The sequence below is a fragment of the Falco peregrinus genome, chromosome 13 (assembly GCF_023634155.1).
Source record: "Falco peregrinus isolate bFalPer1 chromosome 13, bFalPer1.pri, whole genome shotgun sequence".
Lineage (NCBI taxonomy): Eukaryota > Metazoa > Chordata > Aves > Falconiformes > Falconidae > Falco > Falco peregrinus.
The window spans coordinates 9033915-9051345 of NC_073733.1; the positions used below are offsets into that span (position 1 = coordinate 9033915).

Consider the following 17431-nt stretch of genomic DNA (forward strand, 5'->3'; position numbering starts at 1 on the left):
TGTCAGATTTAATTTTTAAAATGTTTACAGCCTCAGCTGACAGCTGCGCTGTGCAGCAGCAGCAAGGCAGGCGCCCCTACCCACTGCTTTCCCAGCGTGGCCAGTACCCCGACAGACCCTCACGGGAGCTGTGCTGCTGGTTAGCAGACTGAACACGGTGTTACAGACATCATTGAAACTTGGCTGGAAGTTATACGCTGGTTATTAATATACAAAGATAGAGAATGTTTAGACAGGGCTGGCAAGGATATACAGGACTTATTCATGAGTTAGTGTTGGAAGAGGACTCGATTGCTCAAGGCTCAGATGAGCTTCCCCTTGCTTTTCCCATCCTGCAGTCACACACACACACACACACACACACACATTAAGCAACCTCCCAAAGACGGGATACATTTCCCTTGAGGAAAAGAGGATTTAAAAGGCTCTGGCACTGTGTGTGCCCGAGTGTGTTTGAAATGTTCAAAGTTGACAAACTACTGAGATGAAAAGCAACTTGGAACTAAATAGAAATTGGAGTGAGAATAGAGGAGGCTTCCCTGAAGATGTTTAGTAGGTCACAGAGGGCAGGTTTTGTTCCAGTGGGCTGGATGGGGGATAAATGACGATTTTTGTGGTTGGGGTTTTTTTAATTTTTTTTTACTTTTTTTTTTTTTTTTCCCCTCTAAGAAAAGGAGAAGCAGGGGGTCTGGGAACTGCAAATGTGTAACTGGGACTTGAGCAATGATGTTGTGGTTTTTTTGTAGCTGAAGAAAAGGTTAAAATTGTGTCATTTTGTGAGGCACAGGTTAGGCTTGCAACACGACTAAAAAAATCTGTTTCATTTACTAAGAATATACACAGACTGACACGTGACATTGGAAAGGTTAAAAAGATAGGATAAAGTTGTTTGGTTGGTTGGGTTTTTTTTCATTTTTTAAATTACATTGAACGGTGTCCCTGCTTTTAAAGTTACTGCGTTTTTTTTCTTTCCTTTGGGGAAGAGGGGGCGGGGGGGGAAACCCAGCCAACACCCTGCCCCCAAAACCCCGTGCCCAAGACTTTTATCTGACAATTCCTCTAAGCCAAGGGTGATTCAGATACCAGTTCCTTCTTAGCTAACCACCAAACTTCAGTGGTTTGGATAAAAGGGAACTGTGGTCTGAGTCATCCAAGGTTAGCATTAGGTTGGCAAAACCAAAACCATGCCTGCAAGATTTTTTAAAAGTCAAAAAAACCCTCTGCCTGTCTGCCAGAAAAGTTACCACAACTTGACTTGCTTTCACAAAAAAAAAAAACAACATATGCCACATGATATTTTGACTGATAAATTTAATGTGATTAAGTGATTAAACTGTGCTATGTCAGTTTTCTTTGGTTTCTTTTTACTGAGAAATCTGTCTGTGAAGAAGCAGCAGTTATTTTTTCCCATAATTGCATCTGTTTCAGGGAGCAGACAGATGTTGGGCTGAAATTCTTTATGGTATTCACAAACCCCATTGGGATCTGATGACCTAGTAACATATAGCTACTGTTCCTTGCACAGCGTTTAAAATGGTTGCCGCTTTGAATGAAGAAATCACTTTGCAGAAGATGGGAGGGAAGAGAAAAACTCACAGCTAGGCAGATGGTTGCACACCAGTGATATACGATGGTCATCTCAAATGTATGAGTTCAGTTTGTTTCAATAAATCATCTTGCTCTTTAATTTTGCCAAATTGCCAGCCAGCCTTCGTGCACTGGTGTTGCTGTAGCATGCAGATAACGTGTTGGTGTTCTGATAGCAGGCATACAGTGAAATTCCTGGTGACGTAGGAAAGAAAAGAAAATCAGTAGGAAAAACTTTAAAACTTTAATGGGGAGACGGTGTAACAGAAATGGCTTTCACGCAGGGAAACAGTTATCTGTGTGGTTTGTGTGTTACTGCATAAAATCACAATTGAGCGTTCCTTTGGCACTGGAACTGAGAGTCCGAAAGCCAGAAGTGCAAAATATCATCATTCCAGAAAACAGGACTCTTCTCCCTGCAAGCGTTTGTGTGGTGCTGTCAGGGCTGGCCGGGCTGTGTGCTGGGCTGACGGGAAATGGGACCCTGCCAGCGGCGTTCCTGCTTGAGAAATCCAAAGTGCCGCGCTGAAACAATGCTGTGAAGTCATGGGTCAGGCAGTGAAGGAGGGTTATCAGTCCTGCTGGGAGAGGGTTCCTCATGCTCTCTACGTGCCATGCGTAGGGACACGCTTCCCTCCGGCAGGCTGCTTTGTGCGCAATTGAGAAGAAGATGAATTTCTGCAAGAGTCACGGTGAGCGGCGTTTGGACACAAGCCTTGTGGGAGACCTGTATTTTAAGCTTTACCCTGGGAAACGAGGTGGACATCCTGGCTGTGATTACAGTAGTGAGAGGCGCTTTTTCCAGCTTGCCTGTCCGCTCAGGAATCCTTTGGGAAGGAGGCTGTTTGGTCTCGTTTTGGATATCCTGTGAAACTGAACTAGCACGGCTGCCAGGAGCTGGAAGAAGTTATTTGATTTTTAAAGAGCCGAAAACTACTGTATGTGCTCCCGAGTATTGTATGGGAAACGACTGTTTTGGTTGGTTTGTCTGGATTTCTGGTGTTGCCAGTTTACTTGAGGTAGTAACTGTCTCTCGATCCCAATGCAGCAGCCTCTGCAAAGTGCAAATCTGAAGACGTTCAGGTTTAAATATGACTTTTGGGCCCAGCCTTAATGTGTTTGGAATGAAGTGAAATCTTCTTTGGTTTAAATAGGAGAAAGCATGAGAAATATTTAGAGCCTGATCCAACAATCCATTGAAAACAAAAACATCTTTCTGTGATTTCCAAGCACTGCAGGGATGGGTCACAGAAATACTGAAGCTATGAAGTGGATTGGGTGGTTCGTCTCCTTTAGCATCTTTTAACTAAACTGGAGTCTAAGTAACTGGGTGTCCATGGCCTGAAACTTAAATCTTTCCCCTGTAATCCAAAGAATTTTTGCAGCAGCTGTGCTAAGTTATACCGATGTTTTCCAAGGTGTGACCTGATGAAAGTATTCCCGACTTTTCTGTATTCATCACATAGTACTCATGGCTTTGTGTGACTGCCACCAGGCTGTATACAATCCTAGACAGTTTTTTAATGTGTAACTTTGTTCCTGACAGTCTAGCAAAGCCACCCACAGTACTAAACCATGCCGTAATTTGAAACGGAAGGGGACAACTTTAAAGTTAGTGGCTGGCTTAATAAATCAAGGGTTGTTTTTTTGTTGGTTTTTTTTTTTTCTACTCCAGGACTTCATAAAAAGCATTAGTAACAATAAATCACTTCCAGAATGATGCTGTAAATGGTAATGAATTCAAGCAGCGGCCAAGAGACCCTGCTCATGGATGCGTGTTGGGGTTAATACCATGCAGGCTGTTGGCCACCCGTTGACTCTCCTGTAGTCAGCGTTTAACAGCTGGTAATCTTCTGGTTCTGGTGCAACCAAACGAGGACAAAATGGTTTCTGAAAGCATCAGGCAAAAAGATTGGCCCTCCTCTGCCAGCAATCCAGAGAGAGCTTCTGGAAGGGAGGGTGAAGTCTGTAGTCATAAGAAGATTTCATGGGCTTTTGTATCACTTTGCTGCCTCTTGGCTAAGGGTTGTGCCCTAGAGAAACTCTAAAGATATGTCTAAAATCTCTAGTTCGAATAAGAAGCAAACATCATGGGGAATTTTGTAAAGGATTCTTATTCTGGGAGAAAGGTGCTCGTGTCTGGGCGATAGTCTGATCAGGCACCTCTGGTAATGGCAGAATGCAGCTCTCTTACAGGAGGTAAGAAAAATTCCAGCAAAATACATCTCTCGGGGAGTGCTTTAGCGCCAAGGAAAGCTGGTGTTCACAGGCATCCTGCGTGACTCTGGAGCAAGTGCTGGGGAGCTGCTGCAGAGAGGAGTCCTGGGGAGGGCTGGCACGCAGGGGTCAGGCTCGGGCTCCCTGCCATGAAGCTGCGAGCAGGGGACCACGAAGCTCCCAGAGGGATTTGCCTCCTCCCTCTGCAGCAGAGCACTGAACTTGAGCTGTGGGATTTCTAGGCTCAGGGTTGTAGAGCTAGGACTTGGGTCCTGAAAACGCTGGGAAGTCTGTGCAGAGGGTTGGCTCTGGAGCTGCAGATGTGGCGTGAGCTGCTGGCCCTGCAGCCGTGGAAGCAGCAGGGGTGTCCATTCCCTGGGCACTGTTGGGGATGTGTGTGTCGGGTGGGGCGGGGGGGGGTATTTCAGGGAGAAGACTGAGTTATTCTGAGTGGTATTTTCTCTGAATTTACAGTTCAGAAAACTAAGAGAGGCTGAAAAGACTCAGCTTTTCCAGTTCAGACTGAAACCACGTTGTAAGAAGCTGTTTATTTCCCGCAGACAGGAAATCCTGTTCTGGTCCGAGTTATCTGCTGGGTTTTTTTTCTCTGCCAGCTTCACACCTGTAGCTGAGACCCCAGCGTAAACAAAGCTAAAGGAAACAGGGCAGCATGTGAATTTGAGCCTCAGCTTTAAACACTCCCTTCCTTTGCTGAGTGTCACGTCTGGCAGGGGCAATTACTATTAGCAATATTATTATGGACCCAAACCTGAGTTTGGGGTGGGGGGTAAGGGTGCGGACAGAGGAGCTCTGGATTAGCCCTGTACTTCTGGGGTACAATGGCATTTCCTTTGCTGAAACAAAGGAAGTTCTTCCCCCTTCGTGCTTGCACTTCCCTTTTAACACAAAACATCCTTTGCATGCACATAGACATTTGAACGGGTTTTATGTTCAGGTCTGTGGTTGCTGAATTTGGCTGCAGGGGTGTGACTACGCCATTGGAGAGCAAAGCTGTACTGATGGCATTTGATTGTTTCTTGTGTTTGTTGTGTTTGTTTTTTTTAAAAATTTAATTTATTCTTAAGGGATCCTGTTCACTTTCATTATTGATAAGATGAGCATAGCTTATTAATTTGTAAACAGCCAGGTTGCACTAAGGCATTGAATTTTCTGATTCCTGGAGTTATTCTGCCATGTGGCTTCGTGCAGAAGAGCAAGGTGGGACAGCCCACTTGCAAACCAGCAGTAGCAGAAGCAGGGCATGGGGCCGCAGGGGGCACAAGGAGCACAGTTTCTAAGAGGGACCAAACATCAGGCTGGTGATGAAGAACGTGGGGCTTGTAAATCTGGTTCTACTCTGATAAGTAACCTTGTCCTGGTGGCATTGTCACCCTCAACGGGTCTGCTGCGGATATCAGTGACAAAACAGCTGTTGCTTCTGTTATATCTGCAAGGCCTTTATGGGGAAAAGATGTGCTGCCTGCCTCTGCAGCCAGGGGAGAATCGCTTAAAACTTCTGCCCATGATGGTGCGAGTGGGACTGGAGCATCCACGGAAGCTCTACCAGCGTAGGCAAGACGGTGAAAGGTGGGCGTAAAAGCACATAGCAAAGAGATACTGAGACATGCCTGCAGAAGTACTGCAAGCCATATTATACTTCTAAAACCAGATTTTCCTATCGTTTTTGGATAGAGCTGTGTCAAGTGGAAATTAATCCTCAGGTTGGAGCACTCACCAGAGGCGAGCAAGATTAATTTCAGCAAAGAATCTAAAAGATGGAGCAAGAGAGAGGGCGTTTGGCAGGCAGCAGCCGGGAGTTTCACACCAGTTCTCACCAGGGAAGCAGGAAGGAAGTGGAAAGTGGCAGGAGACAAAGGACAGCCCAAAGGTTAGGGAAGAGATAAAGAGGGATTGTGAGAAATAACGCAAGCAAAAAGGCTAATGATGGATTTATGTAAGGCAGGAAGGCTATAATGAGGAGCAAAACTGTAGCTTCTCAAAGGTGGTGTGAGGGCCAGAATTTTCCGAACACTGCCCAGGGGAGAGCAGGGGCTGGGCTGGGCATGGAGAGGGGCTTGGGCTGGGCTGTTGCTGTGTGTGGATTTCTGTCCGTCATGCATAGCTGCGTTAGGCCCATTTACAACAGACTTACGCTTTACTGCAGGAATTGGCCTCAAATCTGTTAGCGGTGCATCACTACGCTGGCCTACAGGCAGACGGAGAGCAAAAGCCAGGGTCGCTTTAGCAGATAACGTACCCAGCGTGGGCTGCTTTAAAAGAATACTCTGAAGCTGAATGATGCATCAGCATTTCTGTCAAGGAAATTGCCAAATGCCTTTATTACAACACCGCCACTCTGCTGCTGGCATCGCGTCTGCCATGCTGTGCCAACAGGCACCAAAGATGCTCAGACCACTTTGTCTTAATTTCACGCCTGTGTTTGATACCGCTTCAGAATTTGGGCCCCTTTGCTCGCTCCCTGCAAGGCGGCAATGTCCCAGCCCTAAGCATCCTTCAGGGATGTTTAAGGACTTCATCTCAGAAATGTGTATGTCCACCAATTTATTTATTTTTTTTTCCTCTCTCTAAATATCAGACTCAAAAATATCCACGTCCTTCCACCCCACTACAATAGTTGCAGGCGATGTTCTTTTTCCCGCTCATAATTACAGGGTGAAGGAGGCTGTACGGGGCAGCGGAGCCGACAGCAGCGCGCTGCCTTTGGGGAGCTGGCTGCGGGCCTGGGGCCGGGCTTGCCCAGCGGCTTGTGGGCAGCGTAGCCGGGGCTGCGGGGGCCACCACGATGGCTCGGAGCGAGTGCTGTGCTGCGGGCAGCGTCACCGTCACCTTGGGGGGCTCGTCTGTGCCACGCTCATCCCCTTGGGGACAGGGTCTTGAAGTGCTTGTGGCCGCTAGCTTTATTTTTATTATTTGTTAATGTAGTTTGGGAGGTGGGGGTTAGTTTAAGGGTTTTTTTTATATAGTTGGGGGGTGTAAAGTTTTTGTTTTGGCTTTTTGGGTGTTTTTTTTTAAGCGGCTGGTGCACCTTCCGCCAGCCCCGTGGCACCGACCGCACCCCGGGGACCCCCGGGCTCTCCCCCCGGTGCTGCCCCGGGCCGGCGCCAGCCTGCGGGGCCCCGCGGCGACACCCCGGGCTGAGGCTGAGGCGGCCGCGGGGCTCCGGCGGCGGGAGGGGGGGAGGGGCGGGACGGGGACACGCGTGGGGCGGCGCGTGGGCAGGCGCGGCGGGGCCGGTGTGCGGGGCCGGGCAGCACCCGCGGATCCCCCCTCACCGCTCGGGGGCCGCCCCCGCCGGCAGCAGGTGGCCCCGGCCCCCGGCGCGGCGCGGCACGTCACTTCCTCGCAAACTTTTTCCCGAGGAACCGTCTGGGCGAAAGTTGCCGGCGGCGGCGCGGCCCGGGGCTGCCTCCGCGGGCGGGGAGGGCCGTGGGGCGGGCGGGCATGCCCGCCTCCCTGCGCCCGCCGGGGCACGGCCGGGCCGCCGCGGGCCGCCCGCGGGACCGTTAGCTGGGGCCGGCGGAGCGCAGCGCAGCGCTGCCCGCGGTGCGGAGCGCCATGGCCCGGGACTGCGCCGCCCGCAGCCTGGACGGCATCGACCTGGCGGCCCTGCGGGTAAGGAGGGGCGGGGGCGGGCCCCCTTCCTCCCCGCCGTCCTGCGGGCGGTGAGACCCCCCTTCCTCCGGGCATGGGGCTGCCCGCGCCCCCTCCCCGCCGCTGCAGCCCCGCCGCAGGGCTGTGCGAAGGCTTCACCCCGGGGCTCCCCCTTGTCTGGGGGGGCCGCTGTGCGTGGAGAGGCGCCGGCGCTGCGGGCTGCCTCCGCGGCTGGGACACCCGCGCCGGGCGGGGGGGTGCGGGGCGATGCCGTGCGTGCGGGTGTCGGAGCGGGGGGTGCGGGGCGATGCCGTGCCGGGAGGGTGTCGGAGCGGGGGGTGCGGGGCGATGCCGTGCCGGGAGGGTGTCGGAGCGGGGGGGAGCGGGGCGATGCCGTGCCGGGAGGGTGTCGGGTCGGAGCGGGGGGAGCGGGGCGATGCCGTGCCGGGAGGGTGTCGGGTCGGAGCGGGGGGAGCGGGGCGATGCCGTGCCGGGAGGGTGTCGGAGCGGGGCGATGCCGTGCGGGAGGGAGGGAGGGAGCAAGCGGGGCGATGCCGTGCGTGCGGGTGTTGGAGCGGGGCGATGCCGTGCGGGAGGGAGGGACCGGGGGGAGCGGGGCGATGCTGTGCGTGTGGTGTCTCGGCGGGCTGCGGGGCGGGGGGGGCCGGGCAGGCGCGTTCGGCGTGAGCGGAGCCGGGCCCGGGCCCCACGTCGCTCCCCGCCGCGGAGGTGCGCTCCCCCCCGGCTGACAGACAGCTCCCCCCGGGGTGCTCCAGGGTGACGCGAACGCTGCGGGGAGAAAACACGTGAGAAATGAGGATTTTCTAGAAGAAAATACGTGCGGGGAGTTTTGGCTTTTGTGCGTTTTGCTGAGGTTTGGGCTCCCCCCCCCCCCCCAATTAAAAAAGAAACCACCCCAACCTAAAAAAGCGTTCACCTAGTTTCCTGTGAATTTTTATCATTATCCTCTTGTGGTTTTAGGTTTTTAACACAATCCAAACTTTTCGCCAGGTTAAAGCTACACTGTTAGTGTTTTGCGTCCACAGACAGTTAACCGGGCAGTGAAGGATGCCCGTAGACCCGTGGCTTCCCATACCCAGCCCAGCCAAGACAGTTTGTTTCTGGAGCACTCCCCACAGAAGAAGAGGGAAGAGTTCAATTGTGGCAAAAAGCAGTCAGCCCTAGACAGTGAAACCAAGGCAAGCTACTTGCTAAAAATATCAGAGGAAAAAAAAAAAAACAAACAACAAAACAACCAAACAACAACAACAAAAAAAAACAAAACAAAAAATCAACCAAACCCAAAAATCACACAAACCAAAAAAGAGGGCTAGGAGAAGCCTTTGCAATAATCACATGGTGAGGAGGGTGTTGCAGACCAGAGCCAGAAAGAAGAAAAGCAGCAGAGACGCTGAGGTTTGTGAAGATGGCACAAAGCTCCTGGCTAGGCAAACAGATTTAACTTGTCCCTGTAGGGGGGAGTAAGGCAAAACAGTGGAAGTTCTTCTTTAGTGCTTTAGTAGATGAACCTTATCTCCTTAAATATACGATAAGAAACCAGGTTAAGTTTGAAAAAGAGTAGTGCTGCAAACCCGAGAGCAGGTTTTGTGTCAAAACCTGTCCATGCAGAAACCTCGCCGGGGCTGTAAGCGCTGTGGGTTCCAGCCTTGGCGGGGGAAGGGACAGACATCTTCTCAGAGGAGACCTTTTCGGCACATCAGCAGCCTTAGTTTGGGGTTTGTGCTTAGTGGGAAACGGGAGGCGGGCGAGGCTGGGCTGTAGGAATCCTGTGGAAGATGGGTGCTGTACCTCTGCCTTGTCCCGGGTGCCCGGTGCTGTGCTCCCACCAGCCTCGCTGCCCCGGGGAGGTTCAGCGGGGAGGTACGGCTGTGATGGGGGCCGTACCCAAACTGCACCGGCTGGCCTTGCTCCCCTCCACATGGGTGCTCAGCAGGGCTTTCCCCTTTTCCTGGAAAGAGGTGGTTTGGGCTGTAGTCTCCAGATGTGGCCAGAGGATCTTGTTGGGATGCTTCTGCCCTGGGTTCATCAGGGGAGTCAGATGGTTTAGAAGCCTCTATTTCTGCGTTACTGAGGCCCTATAGAAGAACCTGAGCTTCAGACACCTGTACTTTGTTTAGCTGCAGAGACTGTGAAAAGCGTGTTTCAGTCAGGCTCTTCCAGCATGCCTGGTTTTTCATTCTGCCTCGCAGAGGAGATGGATGTGCCCTGGGAGCCTCTGTGTCAGTGGTCTTGCTCTTGCCTTTTGGGTACTCTGCACATGACTTGCAGGAAGGCAAGAAGGCCACCATATGGTACGGTGCATTACAGTAATTAACCTTAAAGTGATGAACGTTCAGGCCAGGATTTTGGCATCTGTCAAAGCAAACCTTGCAGTTTGGCAGGTGCTGGCTGGTAAAGGGGTGGATGGACCACGAGGCTTACACGGTAGCTGAGAGGAAGCACTACATCAAAGATGATACCCAACTCCAAGGTAATTAAGAAGGTGGCCTATTGTGAAGAATGCCAGCGAACAATGCAGTGCTGATATCCAAGCAAACAAGGGCAATCCAAGGACCGAAGTCAGAGCCCAGATTAATATCTTTTATGACTCTTAATGAGGCTCGGTTCACTACGGTGTCCTGATTAAAAGAAGAGAGGTGGCCAAGTATTTTGGCTGCACTCAGAGCTGTGGGGGCTGTAGACGTTAAATGCTCAGTTGGCTAGCAAGGACAGGGTAGGATTTTCGCTGTATTAAAGTTAATGCTAGCATTTATTTAGATAATTGTTTGGGTTTTTTTCCTAGAGTGAAGCCTTTAGAAGGAAGCTGTTAGTATGCTAAATTGGCATGAAATTGATTGGAGGGAGAGAGAGGAGCTGATTTTGAGGCACATTATTATATTTCCATAATAAATAAGCTTGGAGAAGAAGAAGGGGGACAGAGCATGAGTTTAAGTCAGAGGCACAGTTGCAAACTCCGAGTTGAAAGTGCGGTTTATGTTCCTCTAGGTTTCTGCGCGCTATGAATCCCTCTGAACTCCGCCGCGCTGCTTTCTGCAGGGGAAGCGTGGGAGCGGGGCACTGGTCGCGCTTGCTGCGGAGGGGCACGGCAGGCGCTGTGCACGGGGACCTGGCTCTGGCAGGGCTCCTCGGGGTGCTGCCGTGTCCAGCAGTGCATGGGCTGCGTGCACCGACAGCACGGCTCTGTGGGAAGGGCGTGCGCCAAGCAGAGGTTTGCACCACTCACCTGTTGCTTTAGCAGCAGCAGCGGATTGCTGCTGGCTTTAGCTGTGCTGAAGTGAAGTGTATGGTAAGGCTCGTTTATATCCAAGAGGAGTAGAAATGCAAAATGAAGAAATGAGGAGGAAGCAAAGCACCTTACAAAGACCCCAGTGTTGCCAGCTTTCCTATGCCTGCACTTAGCTCTGTACACGAGTGGCCCTGCTGATTTCCTTTTGTGTGAGGGCTTTTAGAATTGGGGTTTAAATCTAGAAAGCCATGCCTTATTGCCTGGTCTTTAAAAATGAGATAGAAAAGAAATGACAGAGTGGCCTGTGCATGGGTCAAAAGTGATTTGATCTGGTTTATGCATTGTTAATCATTTTTTTTTTAAAAAAAAGTCTTGTGAGGTTGACAATCCAGGAAGTACAAGATTAAAATTCATTTAACTTAAAGGCAAAAAACAAATTAACCCATGAGTACTCTTGTTGGTGGAAGTCAGTGCTGTATTGCTCTGACACTGAAAGGTATTGCCATTTGTCCTGACAGTTGTGCCAGTAAAGGCAGAATCTGCCCACAAAAAAGCCTGCATGTTTCCTCTGGGATTTTGCTGATGTAAACATTTCCATATCAGATATGAAGTAAGCATTATTTATATTAAAAGCATAACATATAAGTGGAGTGGAAAAGTAGCTTGATACATTAAGAAAAGGGATGTTTTGCAACCAGGGTCGTAGATGTGTGTGAGGCATCAACTGATATGACAGATTGCTGAAACAGATGTAAAACTGACACATGGAGTTAATAATATTTTATATAAATCTCTCGATGATATCATCCCAAGAAATGAGCGGACTGATAAATGGCTCAGCCAGAAACCAAGAAACTGGTCTCTAGGGCTCTTAATGGTTTTATATAAATCTCTCAAGTGAGTTTTAACTGCAGGAACAGATTTCTTAACACGCTCAGTCATGCAGGAGCGAGCATGTGCTGGCCCGTGCCTTGCAGCAAGATGGCCTTGCTCTATCTGAAAGGCTGCAGCATCTCGTTATTGGAGGGCATCTACTGCCGTGGTTGGGTTTACAGCAAGTGGTGCTAAACCAGTAGAGGGAAAGTTGGTTCTTGTGGTGTGGTACACTGATCACCTGACACGTGAATCTCTCATGTAAATGAACAGCAATCTAGCTGGCGTTCAAAGCCAAGACTTCAATCCGTCAGTCCAATTCACCTTGTGACATATGCAGAGCAGGACGGCTGAGCGTTCTCAGGCTCCCTGTAGTATTAAGATTGCCTGGGATGGTACATTTCCCTTCTGTAAGGTAATTGGGCTCAGATGCTTTATATAGCATTTTTTCAGTTCCATTATTTAGGTTCTTTCCTTTGTTACATTGCTAGTGCAAAGTGTTTCATAGCAGAAGACAGCAGCTCAGCCTCCAGGCTAGCTCAGTGTTTTAAGGCTTAGGGAGCCTGAAGTTTATTCTGCTGCTGAGCTGAATCAGATGAATTCTTGTGTTCTTCACGCGTCTCCATTATTTTTTGTATCTGTCATGTTGCCGTGCTACAAATCTTCACTGACTTGCTTTGTGTATAGAGTTTTCAGCAACTTGACTGAAAACTCTAATAATAATGTATTTCTTATATTGTCATTTGGCTGTTTCCAGTGTGTTATGCCAATCATTAGGACATGTGCCACAGGTGTTTTCATTTTGATTGTGTATGGTTACCCTCCCTTACGAAGTGATTGCTTTGCTCTGAATAATGTTATTTCTTCTGCTTTTTGCAGGACCCTGCGGGAATATTTGAACTGGTGCAGGTTGTTGGAAATGGGACATACGGACAAGTCTACAAGGTTTGGATGCCTCTTTAATTTATGAAGCTGTTTTTGATAGAACTGTTTTTCCTAAAACAGAGATGAACACCATTTGAGAAGATGGATAATACTGTTCCAGTGATAGCCTGCTTTATCTTGCTGTCTTTTCTGCATAACGCAAAATGGTGTCACCAGTGGAACTCTGTGCCCCTTCCTTCTGTCCCGTTCCCATGTCCCTGCTGCCGCAGGTCAGAGGAGCGTGCTGGCTTTTGTACTGACTTCTGTCTGCCCTGTTTTTTCTGTCCTGTTGGTTATATTCTCTTTTTCAAGATTATTTAATAAGTGGCTGGCACACATTAACATCAGTGATGGCTGAATTTGGCCTGGATTGAGTGGGGAGCTCAGCCGAGACTAAAGCAGTGCTCTCCAGACAGAGGTGCCAATTAACCCTGCTCTGCAGGCAGGCTGGGAACTTTGTGATGCCCATTATTACCTTTGTCGCCATAATACCAAAGCAGAACTACCCATCAAGGAACAACAGCAATTAAATGTTGTCTGCCATAACATGCTGTGTACGCTGGGCGATGCACACCATTGTTTAGTTGTAAGAACTAGCCTAGAAAAGTGGTTTTTCACTGTAAAGCCTTTCCTAAGTGTGCTGTAAGAAGAGAAAGTAGACCTGATAAAATCGGGAACCGAGTCTGTGTTGTTCCCATTTGGAGAAAGAAGACAGAGGAAGGAAAAGGCCGTGCTGCTGGACTCTTGGAGGTGCGTTGGAAGGTAACTGTGCTGGGGGAAGCTGTCTGGTCTGGCTTCTCCCTCAGATCCTGCTGCCGACAGGCTCCAGTGCCACACGGCTCCGTGTGGGTGCAGGTGCTCTCTGCCGTCATCTGTGTTGCAGGAGGATTGCCGAGGGGGCCACTGCAGGAACGCAGGGCTCTTCCTCTTTCTCTGATTTCAGCACGTTGAATGTATGTTACGTTTCGGTGTCCGTCCTCTGGTGGCAGATCTGCTGGGATCGCGTTTTGGTTTCCCCTTGAAACTATAGGTGCTCTTTCAAGGATTCTGGAAAATCCTCTGCTGAAGCAGTTTTGGGGAGTGTCTGCTTTCCTGTACTACACTTTTTAAATTTATTTTTTATGTCAGAAGCAGGACGTTTCTCATGTAACTGTTGCTGTGATTAAGTCTGTGTTGTTTCTGAGATTGTCATTCAGATACAGAGGTCAACACTACTAAATTAAGAATAGAATCCAGGAGATATTCGGGGTGCTGTTGTCAGTGTAATCACAGGGTTTTCTAGCTGTAAAAATATCATGAAGATCCAAAATGGCCTTAGAAATAGTTGCCTTTCTTTTCCAGCCTGGATTTATTTTATATTGGGAGAGAAAAAATTTCAGCCTAGTCATCCTTTAAGGATGCTGAGAGTGAATCAGCTGCTTAGTCATGGCAGAAACAGGAAGGAGTGACATAGTTTGCTGCTGTGCTGCAAAATAACATGTTTTGAGCTGTCGTGTGGTTCAGTAGAATGTTAGTTGCCAAAATGCATAAGAAATATTGACTATAACAGTTAAAAATTGTACCCAAAGGCTGCTCTCCACTGACAATGCAAGAGACCGGGGTCGACAACTGTGGATGATGGGTGATTTGAATCTGGCCTCATTCTACACTCAGAGGGACAGGGTCTGGCAAGGCTGAGGGTGCTGAGGGGAAGCTCTGTGCACATCCATCACACGATGGAGAGAAGGTAGACTGTGTGTAACCCTGGCTCTGCGCAAGCACACCTGTAGCAAGGGCTTTGTTCGTATAAATACATGTGATCACTGGATGTAGGGTGTTTTGCTGAGGCTTGCTTAGGGGATGGAGCTGCTCTTTGCGGGAGGATGACAGCGAACTGTGCAGCTGAAGAAGACAGATGATGACAGATCCAGAGTGGTGGGCAGATACAAAGTGTGTGCTCCAAACTGCAGGCAGTCAGCTTGGTGTCTGTTGTGAATAGTTTGCACATGGTCCAAAGCTCCAGTGTGTTTGGGGAAGTACATCTGCAGCAGATGCTGAGTGCCAGCTGAATGTACTGGGGTGGCATCTCTCTGGCGCTGGCCTTGCGACCAGAGCAAATGGTTCTTCCCTCTGGAGGAGGGCAGCTGCAACGGAACAGCTGCCTCTGAAGTGACCACAAAAAGCTAGGCTGTAGTATTCACTTTTCTTTTTCACTGCTGTGTAATACATCCTTCGATCTATGCAATGCTAGGACTGGTGGAGTGAATTAGGGAATGCTGGAATTGTTTTGTAGTTTGTCTAGTTTAGGCTAGTGGTCATAAATATTTAAAGTATTCTCAGATATACACTAATGTACTCCTGTCATTACAGTACTTTTTATTTTTTTATTTTGCAGAGGTGTCAGAATCTTCCATACATTCAGAAACTACACATAGTAGTTTGCAAATAATCAAAGCAAACCTTATTTCAGGCTAAATAAACTATGTCCAAGATTACTAAATTGCTTGGTTGGCTGTGAAGATGATTCATAGGGCTATATGTTTTATTATATGCTGCTCCATAAAAACGAAAATAAAATTTAGAGGATTCATCATTAGATGTGGAAAACAATGTTTAAGAAAATAACTGAAGGAGAGTATTGTTCATACTGAATTATTCCAGACCAGTTCCAGTTCAGTGTCTTTTGAAATGAAATGGAAGAGGTATAAATTGTACCCGTGGTAATGCTGCAGCTGTCTAGAAATGTTATGAAGTTGGGATTTGCATGTAATAACTGACTAAAAGCTAGCGGAGTTTTTGACAACTTACGAGGTAGTAGGATGTAAATATGCCAGTATTGGCAACTTCAGCCTTTTGGAAAGAATGAATTAGACATTAAAAATCAGATGGTACCCAGAAGCCATGAGACTTGGGCTTCATTATTTCTTGAAATGACAGATGAGTTTTTAAGTTAATTGCTGGCTTCTGGGAGCTGAAACCTGAAGAACAATACTATGGAAGAGGCGATTCTGAATAACGCGGTGGAAGGTGGTAGCAGAGACTCGTCTCTGAAAGCAGCTGGAAGCTGTGCATTTGCCAGTGGTTGGAGAAGTACGAGTATTTGCTCTTCTGTGCCTTTGTTTCCTGAACTTTGGAGTGCTAAAGGTCAGACTGTGTCCAGTTGCTGCATCATCTGCATTTAATGCATATCAGAAAGAGAAGGTTCTGAACTCCCCATGCACGGCTTTTTGGAAGGGCTGTCCATCTTCCTGGGAATCCTTGAGGCCAGGGACCACAAAGGCTGCGTGAGGGACGTGGGGTTGCTGTCTGAAGCGTGAGGGCCAGCGTTTTGGGAGTTTTGTAGGTCTGCTGATCAGTAAGGACCTTCAGACAGGGCAGAACAGTGTTTTGCATTGCATAACTATCTGTGGCATCTGGGAGGAAGCAAGACTGCTGGAGGTGTCATCCGCAAGTTCTTGGGTTTTGCTTCCTCCCGGGGCTGCTGCGGTGCCCTGGAACCCCCTCTTGCAGGCTGACTGGGGAACCTGGAACTGGGTGGTCTTAGGGATGGTAGTAAAATGGCAGAAAACAATCTAGGGGATTTATAAACACCATCTTTTTTTATTTGCTGAGAGTCGCTGTATTGTGACGTGGGGTACCATTAAAGGTGATACCTTTGAAAGCGTTGAAGAAGCTTTTGTCTGTGGCTGAGTGGGCTGCTCTTGGCGTGCTGGAGGCTGTATCTTGCAATGTGGGTATGGCTGTCGAGACCCGACAGTGCTGATTTGAATAATTCTTTGCCTGCTCCCATTACCTCTAGAAGTGTAATTATATGGATGCCTTGTTTTCCTTCCATGGTTGGACTCTATTGCTGTGTAGAGCTGGACAGCGATCGTGGATCCCCCTTGATGTAGAACGGTTGTATCTTTGTGCTGGTGCATTTACTAATAACTAAACTGTAAGGTTGGGGTGGGTGAAGAATTTTTTTTTTTTTTTTTGAAGGCTTCAGCTGTTAGTTTCATATTCTGAGTGGTGCGTCCCCAGTAGGAGCCTGTTAATGCATTTTCTCTCTTAATTTTCAGTGCAGAGTCATTCTTCTAATGGATAAATGGGGAAGAAGGAGACATGAGGCAACTGAAGTGGTTTTTGAAGTGTTTGGGTCAGACAATTGCTCTTGAGCTTTGGAAGGGGCTGTGGGACTCTGAGTTTATAGCTACTTTGGTTTTCGAGTTATCAGGTTAAAGAGGAATTGCTCCTAATCCTATTCGTTCAACTCTGAGAGTCCTCACCCTTCTAAAAAAGTTTTCACAGACCAAATGAGGTCGTCAGCAGCATCTGTGCAATCTGCTTGTTTTCTGATGTCAGGAGGCACCTGACTGGGGGCTTTTGACTTCTTTTGTCTTAATGATGTGGATTACCCTCACCTGGCATTTTTGAGTGGCCTAGGGAATGGGAGGTCAGTGTCTTTGGTGAGTTCCAGGGGCTGCTGGTTTTTAGGGGTACGATCTTGCAGGCTGGTGATAGACTTTGAAAGATTTGCAGCTGCCGTGTGTGTGAAATGGTCGTGTCGTTAGTGGAGTCTGAGGGCACAGGGAGCTTGAGATGCATGCTCTGGTTTGGGACTACAAGAATCAAAAGAGAAGCAGTGGCTTCCTGGTAATGCAACCGGTGAAGACCAAGCAGTGCTCTGGCTGAGGCTTAGTAGAGGGTGGAAGCAGTCCTGCCTTCCTGCAGTGGCTCTGCACAGCTAATATTTTTATTTCTGTGTAGTCACATAAGACTCTGGATACAAAAAGGAAGCAGATCTGAGTAAGGAAGTGTTTTGGGTCTTTTGGGGTTTTTTTTGTTTTTTTGGTGTTTTGTTTTTTTTTTTTTTTAAATGCAGCTGTTTCTTGGCATTTAATCGTACTTCAGTTGTTGATGCGAGTTCTGAGTTACTCTGCTGTTGATGTACACTTGCAGGAGCGTAGTGAAGCGTAAATATGACTTCTCAGTTTATCTTAAACAATTTGA

The 17431-nt window shown here is 48.6% G+C and overlaps 1 protein-coding gene across 5 annotated transcripts in view; it reads left to right on the top strand.

The window, feature by feature from the left end:
* The first annotated feature begins 7142 nt into the window (after positions 1 to 7142).
* The window catches only part of NRK (Nik related kinase), a 105775-nt gene continuing 95486 nt past the window's right edge, over positions 7143 to 17431 (top strand). For 4 of the 5 annotated variants that reach the window (XM_055817846.1, XM_055817851.1, XM_027791908.2 and 1 more), the window contains exons 1-2: positions 11856 to 11951; positions 12416 to 12481. In XM_055817846.1, the coding sequence (XP_055673821.1) occupies positions 11871 to 11951; positions 12416 to 12481 (147 nt within the window). In that variant the 5' untranslated portion in view covers positions 11856 to 11870. Of the gene's footprint in view, positions 7438 to 11855; positions 11952 to 12415; positions 12482 to 17431 lie in introns of those variants that run through there. The other variant, XM_055817849.1, reaches the window with a different exon arrangement.